At 46.6% G+C, this 24,015-nt stretch overlaps 1 protein-coding gene across 1 annotated transcript in view; it reads right to left on the bottom strand.

Annotated features, from left to right (window-relative positions):
* Positions 1-5,551: 5,551 nt before the first annotated feature.
* Positions 5,552-24,015, bottom strand: part of MYBPC3 (myosin binding protein C3) — a 109,070-nt gene continuing 90,606 nt past the window's right edge. The window contains exons 22-31 of the mRNA XM_083164396.1: positions 21,773-21,907; positions 15,937-16,104; positions 14,509-14,597; positions 12,822-13,017; positions 12,585-12,724; positions 12,205-12,364; positions 11,010-11,146; positions 8,323-8,509; positions 7,486-7,519; positions 5,552-5,818 (exon numbers count right to left, since the gene is read on the bottom strand). Of these exons, the coding sequence (XP_083020522.1) occupies positions 7,509-7,519; positions 8,323-8,509; positions 11,010-11,146; positions 12,205-12,364; positions 12,585-12,724; positions 12,822-13,017; positions 14,509-14,597; positions 15,937-16,104; positions 21,773-21,907 (1,223 nt within the window). The 3' untranslated portion in view covers positions 5,552-5,818; positions 7,486-7,508. The remainder of the gene's footprint in view (positions 5,819-7,485; positions 7,520-8,322; positions 8,510-11,009; positions 11,147-12,204; positions 12,365-12,584; positions 12,725-12,821; positions 13,018-14,508; positions 14,598-15,936; positions 16,105-21,772; positions 21,908-24,015) is intronic.

Genomic DNA, 24,015 nt, shown 5'->3' with positions numbered 1-24,015 from the left:
GCGTCAGTAAGGAGTGAATGTCATCTGCAACCTTACCAGAGTCAGTAAGAAGCGAATGTCATCTGCAACCTTACCAGCGTCAGTAAGGAGCGAATGTCACCTGCAACCTTACCAGCGTCAGTAAGGAGCGAATGTCATCTGCAACCTTACCAGCGTCAGTAAGGAGCGAATGTCATCTGTAACCTTACCAGCGTCAGTAAGGAGCGAATGTCATCTGCAACCTTACCAGCGTCAGTAAGGAGCGAATGTCATCTGTAACCTTACCAGCGTCAGTAAGGAGCGAATGTCACCTGCAACCTTACCAGCGTCAGTAAGGAGCGAATGTCATCTGCAACCTTACCAGCGTCAGTAAGGAGCGAATGTCACCTGCAACATTACCAGCGTCAGTAAGGAGCGAATGTCATCTGCGACCTTACCAGCGTCAGTAAGGAGCGAATGTCACCTGCAACCTTACTAACGTCAGTAAGGAGCGAATGTCACCTGCAACCTTACCAGCGTCAGTAAGGAGCGAATGTCACCTGCAACCTTACCAGCGTCAGTAAGGAGCGAATGTCACCTGCAACCTTACCAGCGTCAGTAAGGAGCGAATGTCACCTGCAACCTTACCAACGTCAGTAAGGAGCGAATGTCACCTGCAACCTTACCAGCGTCAGTAAGGAGCGAATGTCACCTGCAACCTTACCAGCGTCAGTAAGGAGCGAATGTCACCTGCAACCTTACCAGCGTCAGTAAGGAGCGAATGTCACCTGCAACCATACCAGCGTCAGTAAGGAGCGAATGTCACCTGCAACCTTACCAGCGTCAGTAAGGAGCGAATGTCACCTGCAACCTTACCAGCGTCAGTAAGGAGCGAATGTCACCTGCAACCTTACCAGCGTCAGTAAGGAGCGAATGTCATCTGCAACCTTACCAGCGTCAGTAAGAAGCGAATGTCACCTGCAACCTTACCAGCGTCAGTAAGGAGCGAATGTCATCTGCAACCTTACCAGCGTCAGTAAGGAGCGAATGTCACCTGCAACCTTACCAGCGTCAGTAAGGAGCGAATGTCACCTGCAACATTACCAGCGTCAGTAAGGAGCGAATGTCATCTGCAACCTTACCAGCGTCAGTAAGGAGCGAATGTCACCTGCAACCTTACCAACGTCAGTAAGGAGCGAATGTCACCTGCAACCTTACCAGCGTCAGTAAGGAGCGAATGTCACCTGCAACCTTACCAGCGTCAGTAAGGAGCGAATGTCACCTGCAACCTTACCAGCGTCAGTAAGGAGCGAATGTCACCTGCAACCTTACCAACGTCAGTAAGGAGCGAATGTCACCTGCAACCTTACCAGCGTCAGTAAGGAGCGAATGTCACCTGCAACCTTACCAGCGTCAGTAAGGAGCGAATGTCACCTGCAACCTTACCAGCGTCAGTAAGGAGTGAATGTCACCTGCAACCATACCAGCGTCAGTAAGGAGCGAATGTCACCTGCAACCTTACCAGCGTCAGTAAGGAGCGAATGTCACCTGCAACCTTACCAGCGTCAGTAAGGAGCGAATGTCACCTGCAACCTTACCAGCGTCAGTAAGGAGCGAATGTCATCTGCAACCTTACCAGCGTCAGTAAGAAGCGAATGTCACCTGCAACCTTACCAGCGTCAGTAAGGAGCGAATGTCATCTGCAACCTTACCAGCGTCAGTAAGGAGCGAATGTCACCTGCAACCTTACCAGCGTCAGTAAGGAGCAAATGTCATCTGCAACCCGACACAAGTATTAGGACGACATGGGGAAGTTCAACAGTGAAAAGGCCGACATTGGGTTTTTCACATTTTTTTGGGAACCGACACGTGCCAACAGGCTGTATTTCATGCCCTATTATCCACTAGAGTAGCGAGCCATGCGAGGGGACGCGGTGCTATGTTTCAGTGTCCATGTGAACTGTGTCAAAAATTTAAAAAAGAAAAACCCCACGTTGACCTTTCCCATGTCGACCTAATGTTTTTGTCAACCTAATGACCCTTTCGACCTAACCCATGTCAACCTTCAGTCATGTCGACCTTCCTACCTTTTGACCTTCAGTCATGTCAACCTTCGTGCATGTTGACCTAGTGGTGTCGACGTAGTTGCTGTCTACCCAGTGATCCTATTCGGCTTCAGTAAGGAGTGAATGCGATCTGCAATCCCAACCAGCTTCATTACAATAATATGTTCTGGTTATTTTAAGTGTAATTAGGCCCCAACAGGGCGATTTAATGAAATCTTGGGGAGATACAGTTGTGAGAGATAAAGTACTAACCAGTCACCTACTGTCATTTTCAATATGTCAATTTGGAGTTGATTGGTAAGTACTTTCTTTCATAAATAGCCCCCTCAGTGTTAAATTGCTTCATATTAGGGATGGCCATCGACCATCGGTGATTCGAAATTATCAATGGTTTATGGCCGATGAGGAATAGTTTTGCCATCGATGGCGGGAGAACCAGATGGTTTTCCGCCATCGATGTCAAGCTTAAACTAATAGTTTAATTTTTCTCCCCCCCCCAAGGGGACGAGACAGATTATAGCTCCGCCCCTGACACCTGTGAAGCCTCACCCCCATGTTTTGATTGGCCCACCGACCAATCAGTCAAAGAAAATGGATGACCATCGATATGTACAAATATTGATGGTCATCCATTGCATAGTATAACACTATCGATGGCCAGTTGCACTATTGCCATCAATGACAAAGTCAATGTCGGCCAGCTTCTACTTCATATAGTCAACGACATTTTGTTATTTATTTTCTGTGGCATGAATAAATAATTGCGAAAGCCCCATTTAATACATTATCGGTAGAAATACTACAGACACCATCTGCTGTTAATATGTTTAGGGTTTGGGTAAAAAGTGGCAAACCATGTAGTGTACTGAAAAAGCGGGAAACCATGAAGTGTACTGAAAAAGCGGGAAACCATGAAGTGTACTGAAAAAGCGGGAAACCATGAAGTGTACTGAAAAAGCGGGAAACCATGTAGTGTACTGAAAAAGCGGGAAACCATGTAGTGTACTGAAAAAGCGGGAAACCATGTAGTGTACTGAAAAAGCGGGAAACCATGTAGTGTACTGAAAAAGCCGGAAACCATGTAGTGTACTGAAAAAGCGGAAAACCATGTAGTGTACTGAAAAAGCGGGAAACCATGTAGTGTACTGAACAGCCGGAAACCATGTAGTGTACTGAAAAAGCCGGAAACCATGAAGTGTACTGAAAAAGCGGGAAACCATGTAGTGTACTGAAAAAAGCTGGAAACCATGTAGTGTACTGAAAAAGCGGGAAACCATGTAGTGTACTGAAAAAGCGGGAAACCATGTAGTGTACTGAAAAAGCGGGAAACCATGTAGTGTACTGAAAAAGCGGGAAACCATGTAGTGTACTGAAAAAGCGGGAAACCATGTAGTGTACTGAAAAAGCCAGAAACCATGTAGTGTACTGAAAAAGCCAGAAACCATGTAGTGTACTGAAAAAGCGGGAAACATGTAGTGTACTGAAAAAGCGGGAAACATGTAGTGTACTGAAAAAGCGGGAAACATGTAGTGTACTGAAAAAGCGGGAAACATGTAGTGTACTGAAAAAGCGGGAAACCATGTAGTGTACTGAAAAAGCGGGAAACCATGTAGTGTACTGAAAAAGCGGGAAACCATGTAGTGTACTGAAAAAGCGGGAAACCATGTAGTGTACTGAAAAAGCGGGAAACCATGTAGTGTACTGAAAAAGCGGGAAACCATGTAGTGTACTGAAAAAGCGGGAAACCATGTAGTGTACTGAAAAAGCCGGAAACCATGTAATGTACTGAAAAAGCCGGAAACCATGTAGTGTACTGAAAAAGCCGGAAACCATGTAGTGTACTGAAAAAGCCGGAAACCATGTAGTGTACTGAAAAAGCCGGAAACCATGTAGTGTACTGAAAAAGCCGGAAACCATGTAGTGTACTGAAAAAGCCGGAAACCATGTAGTGTACTGAACAGCCGGAAACCATGTAGTGTACTGAAAAAGCCGGAAACCATGTAGTGTACTGAAAAAGCCGGAAACCATGTAGTGTACTGAAAAAGCCGGAAACCATGTAGTGTACTGAAAAAGCCGGAAACCATGTAGTGTACTGAAAAAGCCGGAAACCATGTAGTGTACTGAAAAAGCCGGAAACCATGTAGTGTACTGAAAAAGCCGGAAACCATATATGGTGTATTAAAAACGTCTGAAACCATGTAACGTAGTGAAAATGCAGAAAAGCACAGTAAATACATAAAAAAATTGGTTAAAGTATATTGAAAAACACTTTACATGGGAAATGTTACATGGTTTGTGTCTGTATCAATACGTTTGACACAACTTTCGGGGTGTTTTTCTTTATTTTTTTTATGCATTTACAATTTTTTTTAAATGAATGTACTAGGTTTTCTGGCTTTTTTCAATACAATTTGCATGGTTTCCAGCTTTTGAAATTTGTTGTTACGCCGCAGGGCTGAGCACCTCCCCTCACACATCCTCTCCCCTCAAACACTGCCTATAAAATGGAGACTGGGCGCAGCAGTGACGTGGTGTGTGTGTGTGTGTGTGTATATATATATATATATATATATATATATATATATATATATATATATATATATATATATATATATATATATATATATATATATGGGTTGCAGTTAGAATCCCGACCGCCGAACGTCGAAATCCCAACACATTACCAGGGAAGCCCAGGAACAGAGCATTCTCTCCCTCATGGAGAGGGTCAGGTAGGCAACCCTGATCTGAGCCCTCAAACATCGCTTTGGACCAGAGAGTAGCTGCCAGGAGGAAGAGACAGGAGCCTTACCATGAACTGGTTCTATTATGTTTGTGTATTTATTTATTTATTATGATATGTTTAACCTTTTCCTGACCACTTATCTTATTTTAATGTTTTAAACAGCCTATACTATAGACCTGGGGTAGCCAACTCCAGTCCTGTGGGAGTGCAGTCAGCTTCATTAACCCTATATGTTACGGGAGGGGGTGGGGGTGGCAAATCTGCACCTGTCCACACCCCCTACGTGGCAAGGACCATTAAGGAAATGCTCCAAGGCAGGGCTGAGCTGTTCTTCCACCAACAGACATACCACCCCTGTACCTGGGCCCACCCAGTGTCTCGCTAGCCCTGCCAGTAGTTAGACCACTGCTCCAATGTTGGCCGTCCCACTTTTGACAAAAAATACATCAAATGAAATCACGCTCTGAAAATATTCCGCAGTATTTATTTATTTCACCTTCCAAATGACCGTTAAGCATTTCCATATTTTATTACAGCACTAATTTTACTCAATACGACTGGGAAAAGTCATCATCTTCCACCCTCTCCATATAGTTTAGAAAACAAACAAAATAAACCAGAACAATCCAAGCTGATACATCTTGTGCAGAATACGACGTGCCCAGAATGCCGTTGAAATGACGATGTTTCTAGCATGGTTTTATTTTTTCTGAATTTTAACCCTTTGAGTTTCAAGTAAATTTGTAAAAATAGGGGTGAAAATGATCAAGCAACCCCCCCCCCCCCCCCCCCCTTCCCCACCACCACAATGACCTGTAATGTTTAACTTTTATACAGGAAATATAATCTTTTTTCTTTGCACAACAGTTTTTATTTGAATTTATATAACAAATGTGAGCGGGGCCGGCATTTTTAGCGGATATTTTGAACATCTCTCACAGAGATGTTGCCACTCAAAGGGTTAAATATGATTATTTGGATTAGATTCCTCATGTCAACAGATTGCACTTTTTTTCCAGTTCTAAAGTCTTCTTTTCAATCCCATCACCTGAGAAGAAACATATCAATGATTTAGTAGATCACCTTCGCTTTCTGGAGCAATACGTACATCACACATTTCACAGAGTCTGTTTGCTTTATGGTAAAATAAGATCGATTTAAAATCGATCAACCTCACTCAAAAATTGGCGAACACCGACTTTCATAGTTTCTCCAGCGTGTGATCACGGCGCATGACTCTTGGGGGTAAATTTCCGAAGACGGGCACTCTATTGAAGATGGGATGTTAGCAACCAATCGGATACTATCTTTGACCTTCTAGAACAGGGATGGGGAACCTTTGACCATCCAGCTGTGTTGAACTACACATCCCAGCATACCCTGCAACAGATTTAGCATGGCCAAATAGCAAAACTGTAACAGGGCCTGCTGGGATGTGTATTTCATGTTTGGCTTTTAAAAGGGTAGTACATCGAATTGACAGTATTACACAATGTGTGGGATCTTGTCCTTGTTTTAAAATATCTATCACTTTATTTCGGTGCTGGTTCCATCTAGTGATGAAAGAAAACAATCCGCTTTAGCACCCTTTTTATAGCTTGCAGGCCTAGTTTGACGTTCTCATGTACAAGGATAGTGTCATTACATTGTGTACCCTACTCCTGAACACCTGACTGTGGGGCTGCTATGACTCTGTGCTTTGGGGGGCACTACTGGTGCTGGGCATGTAGGGGGAGCTACTGGTGCTGGGCATGCCCCAAATTGTCGAAAATGGGGGTCGCAGTGCTAGGCCACGGCCCCTCTGTCCAAGGTCACACCCACCTGGTCAATAGTTTTTATAGTCATTGCTAAATCCGGATGGTCTGTTGCTCTCTTAATCTCGGGCAGGGCGAGCGCCAGCTGTCTGCTCTCCATAGTGTATTGTAACCACTCACATCAAAGCAGTGTTGTCAGCGGTAAGTGTCAGTTCCCGCAGCCACACAGAGCTGACACGTGTGCTCTTCCCATAAACGACTCAGCTGAGCACCGCTGACAGGCCTATAACATTACAGCGGAGGAATGATGGGGGACCACCTTGTACCACAGCGCTGTGCCCAGCCGCGCTGGCAGTTGTCATAAGAGATAAAAGCACCTCCCGAAACCACAGGACGCAGTTTTACATTTTAAGACTCATCGTAAGCAGGCAGACACCGTCTTATTGGTATACAGCTGAGCTTTGAAATGAGATGCCCACAGTGTGGACGGGTTATTTATACACTTTCATATTCGGTATCTTTACCCTTTTACTGTGGCAATAAATCCATCAACTGCAGATGTTCATATAGCAATGCCACAACTCCAGCAAACGCCGCCAGGCTCCCCTGCCAGGATTCTAATTCTCTTGCGGGTGGCATCTGGGGGACTCGCAGGGCTTGCGATGAGAGAGAGACAGCTGCAGCGGCAGCCAGTCCTCTCTCTCAATCTCGTTTAGAATTTTTTTTCCCCACACCCCCTCCATTTTACCGGGGCCCGACGATCCTGTCGTCACCCCTGCCTCTTACATACAGTATGTGGAATGTGGCCCCACATACATGTGCAGCTACATTTGACAGACACAGCTACAGATTCCCCCATTCAGGCTAATTCTGAATATCTCTGATTTTATGCAGGTTATATCTAGAACATCTGTAAAACAGAGACTTGTAAACTGTGACAGATAAGTGATATTGGACCTACCTGCCATGATCCATCGCTGTTATTTACTGGGGCACTGCAAAGGAGAAATAGGAAGTATTATTCAGACAGTTATGGACAGTATCACAATGGGATCTTACAACTGAAAATCTCACCCCTACCAGAATATGTTTCCCATTATTTCCATCCCGGGCGTTTTTGTCAGGGAAACGGATGGTATTCGCGACTTTGTTCTTTGAAAAGCTGAATCCGGTTTCATGGAAACCATGCCAAATTCTTAGAATTAGCCGTCGTTTCCGCAGAAAAAGATTTGCGGTTCCAAATCTTTTCGGATTGTTTACGAAAATCGGAAAAAAATGTAAAAGATTGAATTGAATGCGATTTCCACCTATTGTGTGTGGAAACGGACACTACGGTATTTTTACATTTTTCCACAGAAAGGCCAGATTGAATACCCCCCAAAGTAGTAAAATATAACAAAAAAATAAATAAAAATACAATATTTATGGTGTTTTAGAGGCTAATTTAGGGGCTAGTTCACACCACATGCCGATCTGGGTCAACCCGGCAACAACCTGGGATCGGCCCGGGTTATTTGTGCGGTGTGAAAGGGGTATGTGTGTGACTTACCTGCAAAAATAATTCTCACCTTTTTAAGATACTGTAAGTGCGCTATTTTTTACAGTTGTTATGCAATGGGCCCCAATGAATGTTACCCCCCCCCCCCCCGTCCCCATCACTGTGTCCTGTACTTGTAAGCTTAATATTTGTTTAAATGTGATTCCGCTCATGTTTTATGTTATAGGAGGAGACCAAGCAGAATGGTTCGGTGCCACCATCTATAATGACATAACATATACGTAATGATCTAAGACTAACCTCGCACATCCAGCCGGCATTCAGTCACCGCTTCTCCGTGCTCGTTCACAGCTTTGCACATGTACACACCGCCATCAAATGGGCTGGGCTTCCTCACCTCCAGAGTGAGTACCCCCTGCTTACTGAAGGCGCGGTAACGGGCCTCTCCGGACAGGTCCATCTTATTCTTGTACCAGGTAATTCTAGGCTACAAAGAGAGGAGACATGTTACAGGTGCTGTCCATGCTATCTATCTTGCAGATCGCTGCCGAGTGGGCGGGGCTAAAATGGTGCGATTCTGCTGATTCAGCCCCGCCCCCTCATCAGAGATAGGCCAATCCGGTTATTTAAACACCGTGGTCAGGGGTGAGATAGCCAGGAACGGGGGGGGGGGGGGGGGGGGGGGGGTTCGTGACCCTCCTGGCCATTCCGGGAGGGTAGGCAACCCTGATTTGTATACTGGTATACAATTCTGTTAATCATACACCTAAGAAGAAGGGGCCGTGCCAAATTCTCATATAGTAAGTAACATCATACTGGCCCCACCCCCTCCATATGGGCACCAATCCCTGGCAGTATTCTCCTCATCTTGTACAGGGAATAGGAAGGATTGTCACAATAGTGGTGCACCACAGTAAGAAATATACGCTTAAAACTTAACAACTTTTATTAGAAATGCTGGGTAAAAGAAAGGGCTGCGAAATATAACAATACTACATGTAACATAGAACAAGGACAGTGAAAAAATGTGCAATTTAAAAATAGGGCTCATGCGGCGTCCCTTAGCACAATTATTCCCTTATTCAACAATTTTATTGGTTCTGTTTATACAGATGTCGTCTTTCCCTGCGTGTCGGCTCTGTTGCCTTAACTACGCCTAGGGGACAAATCTGTGCACAGTATTAATAACCAATGTTCACCTGTCTGAGCACCGTATTAAGTCAAAAAGTTCTCAACTGTGTTAATGTTGTGTTGGTAGTTCCTAATTGGCAATAACCTTATTTATTAGAAAGGTCACTTTGTACCCAATATTGGGGGGTGTGCACACTGATGTACAGAGAAAATCCTGATCACTGTGTAGCGTATGGGTCACTTGTGCGTGAACCCCTACAGTTATACAGGATTGTATTCAAATTTGCTGGCAGATATTGCCTAGTGTGTAATGCACAATCCTGGTTCCGCAATTCTAGCGTACATACGCTGGCAGATATTGCCTGGTGTGTAGTACGCAATCCTGGTACCGCAATTTAAAACAGGCTAGGTAGCACTACTGAGACCCTTCTCTAATTACCAGTATACCGCAGTATATTATATTATATTATAGTATATTATATATATATACTGCGGTATACTGGTAATTAGAGAAGGGTCTCAGTAGTGCTACCTAGCCTGTTTTAAATTGCGGTACCAGGATTGCGTACTACACACCAGGCAATATCTGCCAGCGTATGTACGCTAGAATTGCGGAACCAGGATTGTGCATTACACACTAGGCAATATCTGCCAGCAAATTTGAATACAATCCTGTATAACTGTAGGGGTTCACGCACAAGTGACCCATACGCTACACAGTGATCAGGATTTTCTCTGTACATCAGTGTGCACACCCCCCAATATTGGGTACAAAGTGACCTTTCTAATAAATAAGGTTATTGCCAATTAGGAACTACCAACACAACATTAACACAGTTGAGAACTTTTTGACTTAATACGGTGCTCAGACAGGTGAACATTGGTTATTAATACTGTGCACAGATTTGTCCCCTAGGCGTAGTTAAGGCAACAGAGCCGACACGCAGGGAAAGACGACATCTGTATAAACAGAACCAATAAAATTGTTGAATAAGGGAATAATTGTGCTAAGGGACGCCGCATGAGCCCTATTTTTAAATTGCACATTTTTTCACTGTCCTTGTTCTATGTTACATGTAGTATTGTTATATTTCGCAGCCCTTTCTTTTACCCAGCATTTCTAATAAAAGTTGTTAAGTTTTAAGCGTATATTTCTTACTGTGGTGCACCACTATTGTGACAATCCTTCCTATTCCCTGTACTCTATAAACAAAATTGTCCAGTGGTAGCACACCCCCAGGGACTTTATAATAAATTTGATTATCATACCCAACGGGGGGCCTCATCATTTTTATCACGTTTATTACAAAATCTGCCTGTCCTGTGCGTCTGACCAACCCAAACGCTGTATACTTCTCCTCATCTTGCCCTCTTCACTCTACCAATATATGTTTAGGAGCCTACTGGAACTTGTACAAGGACACATGGATTTCTTGTGTTATGTGCATGTTCATATTTGTTGTTTTTCTATTTTATGTAAATGTGCTGGTCATAAAGCCTACAAACAAATCTATTATGTACTAAAAAAATACTGGTACAAGTCAGCTGTAACAGATAGCAACCAACCAGGTTCCAGTTGTCATGGTTGCTATACATTTAAGGATGTTTGTGCCAGCCGAATGCCATTATCACTGTTCCATAAGCTTATGTTTATTAACTCTTTGAGGACCAAGTGAATTTATCAAAATAGGTGTGAAAATTGCCAAGCAATAATTCAACATTATGTTTGTCTTCCATAGGAAATATAATCTTTTTTTACACAACATTTTTTATTTGAATTTATATAACAAATGTGAGCGACGCTGGCGTTTTTAGCGGATATATTGAACGCACTCAGAGGGTTAAGGCGAACATACCTTGGGTGTCCCACGTAATGCGCAGCTGAGGGTTGCGTTGTATCCCGCTACTACAGAGCGACTCACTAGTTGATGAGTGAATTTAGGAGCCTCCGCGAATTCATGCTCCTTGTAATTGGGGGGTTTATAGGCGGAGCCTGACAGAAAGAGGAAATATAAAATAATTACAGATAAATACTCAGCCACTCATATGTAGATTCACAAAGTTACATTTATATTGGATCTTCTCAAATAAGAGCACAATTCAAATTAAAATCAGCAAATAACTTGCATATAAAAACAATGATTTTCCACTGTCTCTTTTTGTTTATCTGTATCTACTGTATTCATCCGGACAACACCTTGGAGGTGGCGATGTGCAAATCTGTCAAATCATTGTTAAGGTCCCCAAACAAGTCGGACCTTATTTCCCTGGCAGATCCCCAGGAGGGCTCCAACACCATTTGGCACTTGATGTGCCCAGTTTTTGCATGCAACTCCCTGGGAGCCAGACGGCCAAGAGGAGCCGGGCGGGGGACGCTGGGAGCCGGCTGGGTGGATGAAGGTGGTGGTGGGGGGGGTTGACGACTCACAGAGGTGGTGAGTGGGTGCGGGCAGGGATAATCAGACAGCGGTGTCACGGAGAGTCAGGCAGGGGACCCAGAAAATGAGCTGCAGAAGAAAAATACCCATACAAATGAATGGTGAATGGGAGGCTGCTGATTGGTAGATCTCAGCCAATCAGCGGTCTCCCATACATTTGTATGGGAATATTTTTTGGGAAACTTATCTCCCGGCTCCCCTGTCTGGCTCCCCTGTCTGGCTCCCCTGTCTGGCTCCCCTGTCTGGCTCTCCGAGAACACCGATGTCCGGCTCTCCCCACCTGTGTCCACTCAACACCTCTTCCTCCAACCTTCATCCCCCCATCCGGCTCCGGGGTGCATATAAGATTTATCTGACCCCCCGACTCTGAACCGATGCACACAGGACCGCGCATCTTGTTGGACAAGCTGTCATCATCCAAGCACCAGGACTGCAATGGGAACATCGGCACTGGGGATGACCGGGAGCAGGAGCGGTGGTGGCGGGGGGTTGCTGGTCAGCGGCAGCCCCACTCTTACTATAAGGGAGGCGACCACCACTTCTGTATTGTATTGCTAAAAGCCGTGTCAGTATTCCCTGTGCGTTACAGGACTGTGTTTGAATGCTTCCTTACCAGGTTTCTGAATATATGCGCTGTTCTTGGACGTTGCAGGGTTCTCACTGAGGCCACACATGTTGCTGCTGAAGACTCGGAAGAAGTACTCATTGCCAATAATCAGTTCAGACACTACGCAGTTCAGGCGTCTATAATGTTCAAAGACCGTGAACCATTCCTGAGACAAAAAGATACGACCATCACGGAACCGTCATTACAAATGCCCCCGTCCACCCGTTAAATATATTGTTCTATAATTTAATTATAAAGTAGAAAACACAATAGAAGGTCTGAGTCCTATGTATGGGTCCTATGTAGGACTCATACGGAACTTATGTAGATATATAGAATGGATTTGCAAGGTTCTAGATTCCAAACGGCTCCTTGTCACAGCTCACCATAGTTTTTTTGTCCGCCTTTTGGACTGTGTAGCCTGAAATCTCAGCATTTCCGTCATCCTTGGGTGGAGACCACTCTAGGGCCACATTGAATCCCCAAACTTCCACAATCTTCAGGTTCTGAGGAGCACTGGGCTTGTCTGCAAAGAAACAGGTCTCATAGGATCACACTCAACAATCGTAAGTCCTAGAAATGTCCGGTTCCTCTCCTGGTATTCTTCGGTCACTATCACGTACCTACAATCTGGATATTGATGGTGGCGCTGTCCTCGCAGTTCTCAATTTGGATCTTAACCTGGTATTCACCAGAATGGTGCCTCTCGGCGGATCTGATGAACAGGATAGTGTCAGCGTCACTGTTCCGGATGCCAACCGTTTTTGGGTCAATAGGCTGCCCATCTTTCAGCCAGGTTACCACGGGGCGAGGTTTTCCCTGCATCCCAAAAAAAACAGTTCTTGTTAATTAGAAGTATGTGATAATTTATACTGTAAGGTTCTAATTACACGGGCCTCTGCCAGGGTGGAATAACCTTGTCCAAGTTCATTGACCTCACCATACCAATGTACAACGATGGGGTATATCTGTGGGCGCAGTACACAAACTTGCCCAATGGCCCTGTGTACAAAAATAAAAGTGACAATTCAGGTGGCCAATCCCAGGATCAGGATCTACGGGATCATGGAATTGGGCCCCAAGATTGCAGGGATTTCAGTTTCCAATCCCGGATTTCGAGATTAGACTATGCAAGGTCAGTATAATGCTGCACAGCGTCTGAGCACCCGCTCCGACGCTGCCAGGCGATCCCCGGTGTGTGGCACTGCGCACCGTGGCGTCAGAGGTCATGCTACGTAGAGCCGCGCCACTGCCTCCCACTCACTGTCCCAGGATTGGCATCCCTAGTGACGATACTTCCAGTCTGTAAGTCTCTGGCAACTTTTTGCCTTCGATGATCGATGCCAAGTGGAAAAATCATTCGATGGTGATCCGATAGCAAAGGGTTTTAGACATATTTGCTCTGCTGCAAAGTCTTTGCGCAGCGTACACATCCTTTTGCACAGTGAGCAAGGTGGGATTCCACTCTAGCGTGGCGGCATCTCCCTGATCGCTGCACATTCGTTGCCGTACGATAGGGTCTGATTGTTTCATCAGTTATTCTGGTCTTCAGAAATTGGCACCTGCTCCGTAATACCGGGATTCAGACGACACATTCCTACTAAAGTCAAGTGAGCTAAAAGGGTTTTCTAATTAAAATGATTTTGCTTATCGGACCACCGTTTTAGAGTAGGTTATTTGAAGGCAGTCTATCAATATAGTTTTACGGACGTTCTGGTCTCCCTGCCACTGCATTATATGATATAATAAAGTGTTATCCCTATAAGCAGATATTACCTTGGCCCTTCAGCATAATTTGCAGATTTGCTTCAAATCGATAATCAGCAATCATAGTAAATCTGCGCATGTGCGCACGTCCGACCGCTGTACAAGTGCAGGCGGATGGGCAGTGATACAGTACTGGTTGGGCTGAAATGGGGTGTTGGGGAGGAGCTGCAGTGTGTGACATCACACGCGGTCACTACGAGCTGGAAAGTAGGCCGCATCTAGGTTACGCAGGCAGGAGGCTACTGTGATGCAAGTAATTTGCAGCTCTGCGAAGCGCTCACAGTTCTGCGATTCGATTGCAAATTTCTGCAATGGCATCACAGGGAGTGATCCTGCAGTACGGGGTGGCCCTCAGCATGTCAGGAAAAGTTGTTGTAGTTTTGTGATTTGTCATAAAAACTACAAGTGAAGCAGAATTAGGCCCATAGAGTTGTATTATGTAACCTGTGGCCTAGTTGTCAGCCCCACATGAACGTCACCCCTGAAGGTGACATCATGTAAATTGCATTGTACAAATAACAGTACAGTCACAGCCTTGTGTACCTGGAAGGGTATGACGATATTCACTGTCTCACCAACTCTCTTCAGAAATTTCTGTCTCAGGTATCGGGGGAGCCAGATCTTTGGCCGTTCTGCAAAAAAATGATATAGGTAGAAATTGGCATAAACTTGACATAAACCAGCCTGTTACATTATCACACCCAGGGGCTCTAACAACAAGTGGGTATCAACTAAGGATAGAAGGGGGGATTTATGAAAGCCTGGAGAGAATAAAGTGGAAAGAGACAGAGTAGCTATAACTGCCATTTTTTAAATACAATCTGCAACATTCCAGAATCTTAGTCTATCTCTTTGAGGGGAATTCAATTGTTTTTCCAAGGGCCTTTACTATAGTGCATGCAATGGAGCTATTCAATTGTTGCTCTATGCAGGCACCCATTAGCTGCTTGAGGCACCATGGGGCCATCATTCGCAGATGTACGCTGAGGTGGGGGTCTAAAATTAAGCAAATTGCATACTTTTAGCCCCACCCCCTTCGAGGAGAGATGAAATGTCGGCAAGTATGCCACGGGGCAGGTGTATTAAGCACGGTAAAGTGATAAAGTGGTGCAAGGTAATAACGCACCAGCCAATCCGTTGTGTTTGAAAAATAACAGTTAGGAGGTGGTTGACTGGTGCGTTATCACTTTATCACCTTACCGGGCTTAATACATCTGCCCCATTTGGTGAAAAGACCATGGTCTGTTTGCCCAATCCATGGTTTAGGTGCCACAACCAGGACTACAGATGGGATTAGCCACATTGTATGGTTAAACAAGATGCTTTTGGGCCTGTTAAATATAAAAGGTGCCAGATTGGAGCAACAATTGAATTGCTCCAACAGCCATCTATTACTTTGGGTGTCCAGTAAAACAACTGAATTCCCCTTTTTCTTTGATGAATCTCCCCTTAAGAGTGTTCTCTTATACGTGGTGACCTAGATAAAATGGGGCTGATTCTGAGGGAGAATTTTACTAAGACGAGAGTTATTTTTCACATGGGATGTTGCTATTGGTAACCAATAAGTAGAACAGTGCTTGAGGTTGACATGTTGACCTTTTGACCCTGTTGATGGTTGGCTCCTTCCTGAGCTCCACATTATACCTGTCAACCTAATGAATGTCAACCAGTTGGTATGGAGCTGAGTACTGTACATCTTCTGTACCACCCTGGTGTTTGGGTTCTGTCCTAGGGCCAGATGCACTAAGCTTCAAAAGTGATAAAATGGAGAGTGATAAACAGCCGACCAATCAGCTCCTGCCTGATATTTTTCAAACCCAGCCTGTAACATGGCAGGTAGGAGCTGATTGGCTGGTGGTTTATCACTCTCCATTTTTATTACTTGGGAAGCTTAATGCATCTGGCCCCTAATCTGCATCACATACTGTTGCCTGTGCCTCAGATACATGCAAGGGTCCCTGCGGCACTCACGCATGATCTCCCGGATGGTCACAGGCTCTTTCATGGTGCACGGCTCACTGGGTCCCGCAAGGTTAAACGCCCGGACCCTGAAGATCAGCCTTTCCCCAGTGGGCAGGTCTCGGATCATAGAAGATGTCCTCTCGGTCAGACCTTGCAGGGCTGGGATCCATTCTGAAGCTGCACAGAAACAGGGGACAAGGAGGCAAAGTATAAATAAAAGTATTGGAAAGCGTGAGGCATAAAAATACCGTACAGCCGACTCGGGAAGAAGTAATCCAGGCTGGCGCGTCGACGCGTGTTGACAGAATGCTTTCAGCTTAACAGATCAGATGAGCGGGTAATGCTTATAAATAAAAGCCACACACCAGTAGATGTCTGATCTGTATCTGATGCGCTTTGTTTTGCGTTCTCCCTGCCCCTGCAGTCAGGATTTTGGATGCATGTGTCATTATTTAACACATGGGAACCAGGAGTGCCCCCTCGCCGCTCAGATGTATTCCAAGCAGCTGTGTATAACCGCTTGGCATCTCTGCATGATGTTGGGCATGCTGGCACCTCCTTGCTTGGCAGCAGGAATGAGGACAGAGGCGCAGCGAGTGTGTCCTGCCCAAATGACATTACATTATTATCAGCTGTGCAGAAGCCAGAGGTAAATGGATCCAGTGTGATAGGGCATTGAGCCGAAAAGCTCGGGTAACGCCTGATTACAGAGAGCAGGAAGACCGAGCCAGGATTGCAATTAGTCTGCAAATTCCTTGGCTCCCTCCTGAGCCTGGCTGCAAACACGCTGGATGTACCGTGGCAGCGCTCCACTGCTGGAGAGGCAATAAGGAACCTGAGCCGGGGCACTGATAAGCTGCTCTTGTAGTGTCAGGGAACATCTGAGGTTCTCCTCTGCCCACCTAACAGGGCAATAATATCATATGATCCATCACTGAGCATGTGTCAGTCATCAGCTTAGCGACCATAGGAGTACACATAAGGCAAACAAGCAAGTGACGGGGAAAGGGGTTTATCTGTGGGGGACACTATGGGCCTTATTTACTAAGGTGGGAGTTCTATTGAAGATGGGCTGTTGCTATGGGAAACCAATCAACTGATATAATGGTATACAGCCATTTGGTCGACACATATTAGGTCCATCGGTACTTGTGTAGTTTCACAGCGGCAGTTACGCCGTCAGCGTAGTGTTCCTGTCAGAATCAGTGTAGTGTTCCGGCGGCCAGCGTAGTCAGTCAGAAGTAGCGTAGCGTCCCTGTCAGAATCAGCTTAGTGTTCCCGCGGCCAGTGTAGTCAGTCAGAAGTAGCGTAGCGTCCCTGTCAGAATCAGCTTAGTGTTCCCGTGGCCAGCGTAGTCAGTCAGAAGTAGCGTAGTGTTCCCGCGGCCAGTGTAGTCAGTCAGAAGTAGCGTAGCGTCCCTGTCAGAATCAGCTTAGTGTTTCCGCGGCCAGCGTAGTCAGTCAGAAGTAGCGTAGTGTTCCCTTGGCCAGCGTAGTCAGTCAGAAGTAGCGTAACGTCCCTGTCAGAATCAGCTTAGTGTTCCCGTGGCCAGCGTAGTCAGTCAGAAGTAGCGTAGCGTCCCTGTCAGAATTAGCTTAGTGTTCCCACGGCCAGCATAGTCAGTCAGAAGTAGCGTAGCGTCCCTGTCAGAATCAGCTTAGTGTTCCCGCGGCCAGCGTAGTCAGTCAGAAGTAGCGTAGCGTCCCTGTCAGAATCAGCTTAGTGTTCCCGCGGCCAGCGTAGTCAGTCAGAAGTAGCGTAGTGTTCCTGTCAGAATCAGCGTAGTGTTCCCGTGGCCAGCGTAGTCAGTCAGAAGTAGCGTAGTGTTCCCGCGGCCAGCGTAGTCAGTCAGAAGTAGCGTAGCGTCCCTGTCAGAATCAGCTTAGTGTTCCCGCGGCCAGCATAGTCAGTCAGAAGTAGCGTAGCGTCCCTGTCAGAATCAGCTTAGTGTTCCCGCGGCCAGCGTAGTCAGTCAGAAGTAGCGTAGCGTCCCTGTCAGAATCAGCTTAGTGTTCCCGCGGCCAGCGTAGTCAGTCAGAAGTAGCGTAGTGTTCCTGTCAGAATCAGCGTAGTGTTCCCGCGGCCAGCGTAATTAGCGTAGTCAGTCAGAATCAGCTTAGTGTTCCCGTGGCCAGCATAGTCAGTCAGAAGTAGCGTAGTGTTCGCTTAAGCGTCCCTGGCTACGTTATCAGCGTAGGCTGCTGCTGTGAAACTACACAAGTAACTACCGTACTGTTGCCGGGAACTGCATCTCTGTCCCCGGCGTCCCTGACAAGCCTAGTCAGCGCCTCTCTCACACCGCCGGTGCCAGCATGATCCCCTCTCTTTGGCGGAGAGCGGATCATGCTGGCGCCTGCGGAGAGGCGCTCCATCTGTTTGACACACAGGAGCATCTCAGACACTCCAGCAATGAGACGCTCCTGCATCTGAGTAGCTATTGCGGCAGGGTACAGCAACCCTGCCGACAGGGTTAGGGGTTCTGTAGCGCCTTTTCAAACCCCCACTATCCACGGCAGCCCAAAGCGTGGCGAGCGCAGTGATCCCCGCGAGGGGACGCGTTACGCATCCTCCCGACTTTTTCATACCCCCACTATCCACGTCGGCGTGGAGTTGATTTTATAGAGTGTGGCGAGTGCAGCGAGGGGGCGCGGATTACCTTACATGCAATCCACATCCCCTTGCGGCACTCGCCACGCTTCGGGCTCGGTGGCTCGCTGTGCTCGCCACACTATATAAAATTATCTCCACGCCGACATGGATAGTGGGGGTATGAAAAGATTGGGTGGACGAGTAACGTGTCCCCTCGCGGGGCTCACTGTGCTCGCCACGCTTCGGGCTGCCGTGGATAGTGGGGGTTTGAAAAGGCGCTACAGAACCCCTAACCCTGTCGGCAGGGTTGCTGTACCCTGCTATAATAGCTACTCAGATGCAGGAGCGTGTCAGTGATGGAGCGCCTCTCCTCAGGCGCCAGCATGATCCCCTCTCCGCCAAAGAGAGGGGATCATGCTGGCGCCGGCGGTGTGAGAGAGGCGCTGACTAGGCTTGCCAGGGACGCCGGGGACAGAGATGCAGTTCCCGGTGACAGTACGGTAGTTACTTGTGTAGTTTCACGGCGGCAGCCTACGCTTATAACGCAGCTTACGCTGCCGCTGTGAAACTACACAAGTACCAGTCCGCCATACATGGGGTCGACCACTGGGTGTCAACATGGCTTAGGATGACACATGATATAGGTCGACAGGGTTGGAATTTCGACACAAGCATAAGGTTGACAGTCAAAAGGTCGACATGAGGGGGGAGCCGACAGGCGGTATTTCATGCCCCACCATTCACTAGGGTGTGGGGAGAGAGAAAAGAATAGTGTGGCGAGCCATGCGAGGGGACGCAGGACACGTTGACGACGTCCATGTTGACACTCGGGACAAAAATTATGAAAAACTCATGTCGACCTTTTGACTGTCGACCTAGCCATTGTTGACCTAATGTGTCCACCTTCCAACCCCTGTCGACCTTAGCCATGTCGACCTCTGTGGTTGACCCAATGCATGTTGACCTATTATGAGTCGACACAATGGGAAGGTCTATAGTCAAGAAAGTAAACATGACTTTTTCACTTTTTTTTTCGAATGTCGACATAGTCAATATGGACACCGTGTACTGCGTCCCCTCGCCTGGTGCGCTGCGCTTGCCATGTTCTGGGCTCAGTGCCACGCTGCTCTCGGCACACTATTCTATTCTCCTACCACGCCGTTGTGGATGGTAGGACATGAAATACCGTCTGTCGGCGCATGTCGGCTAACAAAACAAAACATGAAAACTCATGTTGACCTATTGACTGTTGACCGTCCTAATGTCGACCTAATGCTTGTGTCAACATTCCAATCTGTCGACCTTAGCCACGTCGACCTATTGATGACAACCCGGGTGATCACTCATGTGTGAACAGAAGGCAAGTTCAGAAAACCGAGCTGGGGTTCAAGTTCTAAAAAAGTATAATATAAAGACAGATATAAAATAATAGCAATGATTGGATTAAAAAAATTGCATTGGGAACTGTACATCGAAAATGATTTTACAATACTGTCAGTAAGTTTACGCCACAGTAATACCAATAGGGCAAAGCAATATGTATGTCATCGGAGAACCCAGAAGCTGCCACAGGGGGTCATGTTCTACGCTGGTATCACACACGCTTATGATGTCACCGGGTGAATGCTGAATGACAGAATGTGTTTCAGATTCAGTAACTTGTGCTCGTTACCATGTTAGACAATCACATTTGGGCTTATTAGTTAGGTCGGCAGATGACTGCCCACACAAATAAATGGGTGTCATCTGCAAGTGGGTTGATGCCTGAGATGTATAAGGTTTTGGGGGTATAACAATCACTGTGCCATAGCACAGACAGAAATATTAAACCTTCACCAACATAATATTTAGAATGAAAGGGCTGGCTATGAAACCCCGGTAGTTGCCAAGTCAGAAAACCAACAGTGGGTTTCCGACACCCAGAATCCCAACACGTCCCAGTACGCATTTTGTCCAAAACCGCAACCTTAGCCCTCCCACGTTCTAACCCTAATACACCCGCCCCGCAGCCTAACCCTAGCCTCCCCATCCTGCAGCCCAAACCTAACCTTCTCCCTCTGCAGCCTACCCCTAACCTCCCCTCCCATGTTCTAACCCTAATACAACCGCCCGCAGCCTAACCCTAGCCTCCCCATCCTGCAGCCTAAACCTACCCCCCCCCTCTGCAGCCTACCCCTAACCTCATCTCCCACGTTCTAACCCTAATACACCCGCCCGCAGCCTAACCCTAGCCTCCCCATCCTGCAGCCTAAACCTAACCTCTGCCCCCCTCTGCAGCCTACCCCTAACCTCCCCTGCCTGCAGTCTAACCTTAACCCACCCTCCCAGGATCAACCCCTAACCTCCCCACTCCCATAGCCTAACCCTAAACCACCCCTCCTGCGGCCTTACACTAACCTCCCCTCCCACGTTCTCACCCTAATACACCCGTCCCGCAGCCTAACCCTAGCCTCCCCCTCCTGCAGCCCAAACCTAACCTCCTCCCCCTCTGCAGCCTACCCCTAACCTCCCCTCCCACGTTCTAACCCTAATACACCCATCCTGCAGCCTAACCCTAGCCTCCCCATCCTGCAGCCCAAACCTAACCTCCTCCCCCTCTGCAGCCTACCCCTAACCTCCCCTCCCACGTTCTAACCCTAATACACCCATCCTGCAGCCTAACCCTAGCCTCCCCCTCCTGCAGCCGAAACCTACCCCCCCCCCTCCTGCGGCCTTACACTAACCTCCCCCTACTGCAGCCTAACCCTAACCTTCTCCCTCCCTTTGCAGCCTACCCCTAACCTCCCCTGCCTGCAGTCTAACCTTAACCCATCCCTCCTAGGATCAACCCCTAACCTCCCCACTCCCATAGCCTAACCCTAAACCAATCCTCCTGCGGCCTTACACTAACTTCCCCTCCCACATTCTAACCCTAATACACCCATCCTGTAGCCTAACCCTAGCCTCCCCATCCTGCAGCCTAAACCTACCCCCCCCCCCCTCTGCAGCCTAATCCTAGCCTCCCCCACTCTCACAACCTAAGCTTACCGCAGCTTATTCCTACCTTCCTCCACACCTGACCTCCCCGACCCACACAGCCTAACCCCAACCCCCGTACTAACCTCCAGAATGTGTTGGGATTATGGCCATAGAGATCCCGTTGTCAGTCTTCTGACTGCCGGTATTTGAACCGTGTCCCATTATAAGTAACGATTAAAGAATGAATATTTCACACTGACCGTGGATCAGAAATCACAATGTAAGAAAAGAGACTTACAGCCCTCCTTGCAGTATTCCACATTGTAGCCGTCCAATCCCCCGGCACCCACTCTCTCTGGTGGACGCCATTTTAGTGTAATGCTGGTGTCACTGACATCCTCCACTGTCAGGTTAGTGGGTTCACTGGTCGGAGCTAGACAGACAGAAGAGCAGGACAGCATGTTAGTAGTGATACAGCATGGAGAGTACGTGCGCCTTCAGTCCTATTGGAGAAAGAGCACTAAATAAATACAATTATTATTATGTCTACGCACCAGAGGAAATAATAATTTGTAGTAAGTAGAAATGTCTGAGATAAACTTGGATATCGCCTGCAATAAGTACTGTAGAGTGTATTTATAATCCTTATTAATCATTACCATTATCATATGAAGAGGTTTATATATAGTAAGGATAGGGGGCGGCGGCACTCAGATACAAGAAACACGCGAACAGACGGCGTTTAACCCAATTATCATATGAAGAGGTTTATATATATATATATATATATATATATATATATATATATATATATATATATATAATGGTAAATAAGTCCCTGGAGTCCGATAACCTTACCTCCGGCGCTGGCTCAGAAAAAAACCTCTGGGAAAATGGTGACAGTGCCAAGAAATATGCGCAATAGAGAAACCAACAGGAAAATGGCGCCTCGCACAAGTCCATACTGCACATGAGGGGTCCTGCTCACACCCTGCACACAGGGCCCCTGCCCTCATAAGATGCCCATGATTTAGGGATGGCCATCAACCATCGATGATTCATAATCATAGATGGCTTATTACTGATGTAGAATAGATTTGCCATCGAGTGTTTTTTAACATAGCCAAGCGGCTGGGGCGCAGAGCATAACACCGCCCCTAAACACCCATAAAGCCTCGCTCCCAAGGTTCTGATTGGCTCATTGGCCAGTCAGTTAAATAAAAGTGATGGCAATCGATAGTTAAAACCATCAATGTTTATACATCACATAGTATGCTGCCATCGATGGTCGTTTGCACTATGGCCATCGATTATACCATGATTGTATGTCATCCATATTTCTCAGCATTATACGTTATATTACATTGTGGTCCATGTGGTCATTTCCAGCATGGCAGCAGTGTAGATGTCAGCTGCCCGCCCCCTGTACCCGCGTTGTGGTCTCATTAGCATGAGAACGCCCGGTGTTCTCATGGAAACGCACATGAAATGCTGGGCGTTCTCATATGCTAATGGTGTCACCCCACGCCCCTCTCTGTCCCCCGCCCGCTGACCTGGGCGCATGAACCCGGCGAACAGTCTGTTTGACGTGGGTGCACGCACCCTGCGTATATGCACATGTGCAGAAATGTGCATGCACGGTACAAAAACCCCATAATACAAACCGCTAGGTCACAGAGACATTAACCAAAAACCGTGTCATAGATTTCTATGCAGATAACGACACTACACATATATATACACATCAATACACACACACATATATATATATATATATCTCAATACCCAATACCCTGTCATATACTATACTATATATACATATATATACTGTATTACAGGGTATTGGGTATTATGGGATGGTGCACATCAGCAAGCCGGGTATATTGTGGGAGATATATCAAACCTTGGAGAGAGTAAAGTAGCCACCAATCAGCTTCTCTGTCATTTGTTTTAAACACCGCCTGTAATATGCCAGTTAGGAGTTGATCAGTGATACTTTGGGGTCTATATACTAAGCCTTGGAGAGAGAGATAAAGTGGAGAGAGTTCTTTAACTTGGTCCATTTTACATCTCCCCAAGAATTAGTAATCTATCCCTGCCCACTTTATCTCTCCAAGGATTAGTAATCTATCCCTGCCCACTATATCACTCCAATGAGTAGTAATCTATCCCTGCCTACTTTATCTCTCCAAGGCTTAGTAATATATCCCTGCCCACTTTATCTCTCCAAGGATTAGTAATCTATCCCTGCCCACTATATCACTCCAATGAGTAGTAATCTATCCCTGCCTACTTTATCTCTCCAAGGCTTAGTAATATATCCCTGTCCACTTTATCTCTCCAAGGATTAGCAATCTATCTCTGCCCACTTTATCTCTCCAAGGATTAGTAATATATCCCTGCCCACTTTATCTCTCCAAGGATTAGCAATCTATCTCTGCCCACTTTATCACTCTGAGGTTTAGTAATCTAACTCTGCTAACTTTATCTCTCCAAGATTTACTAATCTATCCCTGTCCACTTTATCCCTCCAAGGCTTTG

The sequence above is a fragment of the Crinia signifera genome, chromosome 11 (assembly GCF_055691185.1).
Source record: "Crinia signifera chromosome 11, ASM5569118v1, whole genome shotgun sequence".
Classification (NCBI taxonomy): Eukaryota; Metazoa; Chordata; class Amphibia; order Anura; family Myobatrachidae; genus Crinia; species Crinia signifera.
The sequence above is the reverse complement of the archived record's forward strand: the minus strand, read 5'-3'. Positions and strand labels throughout refer to the sequence as shown.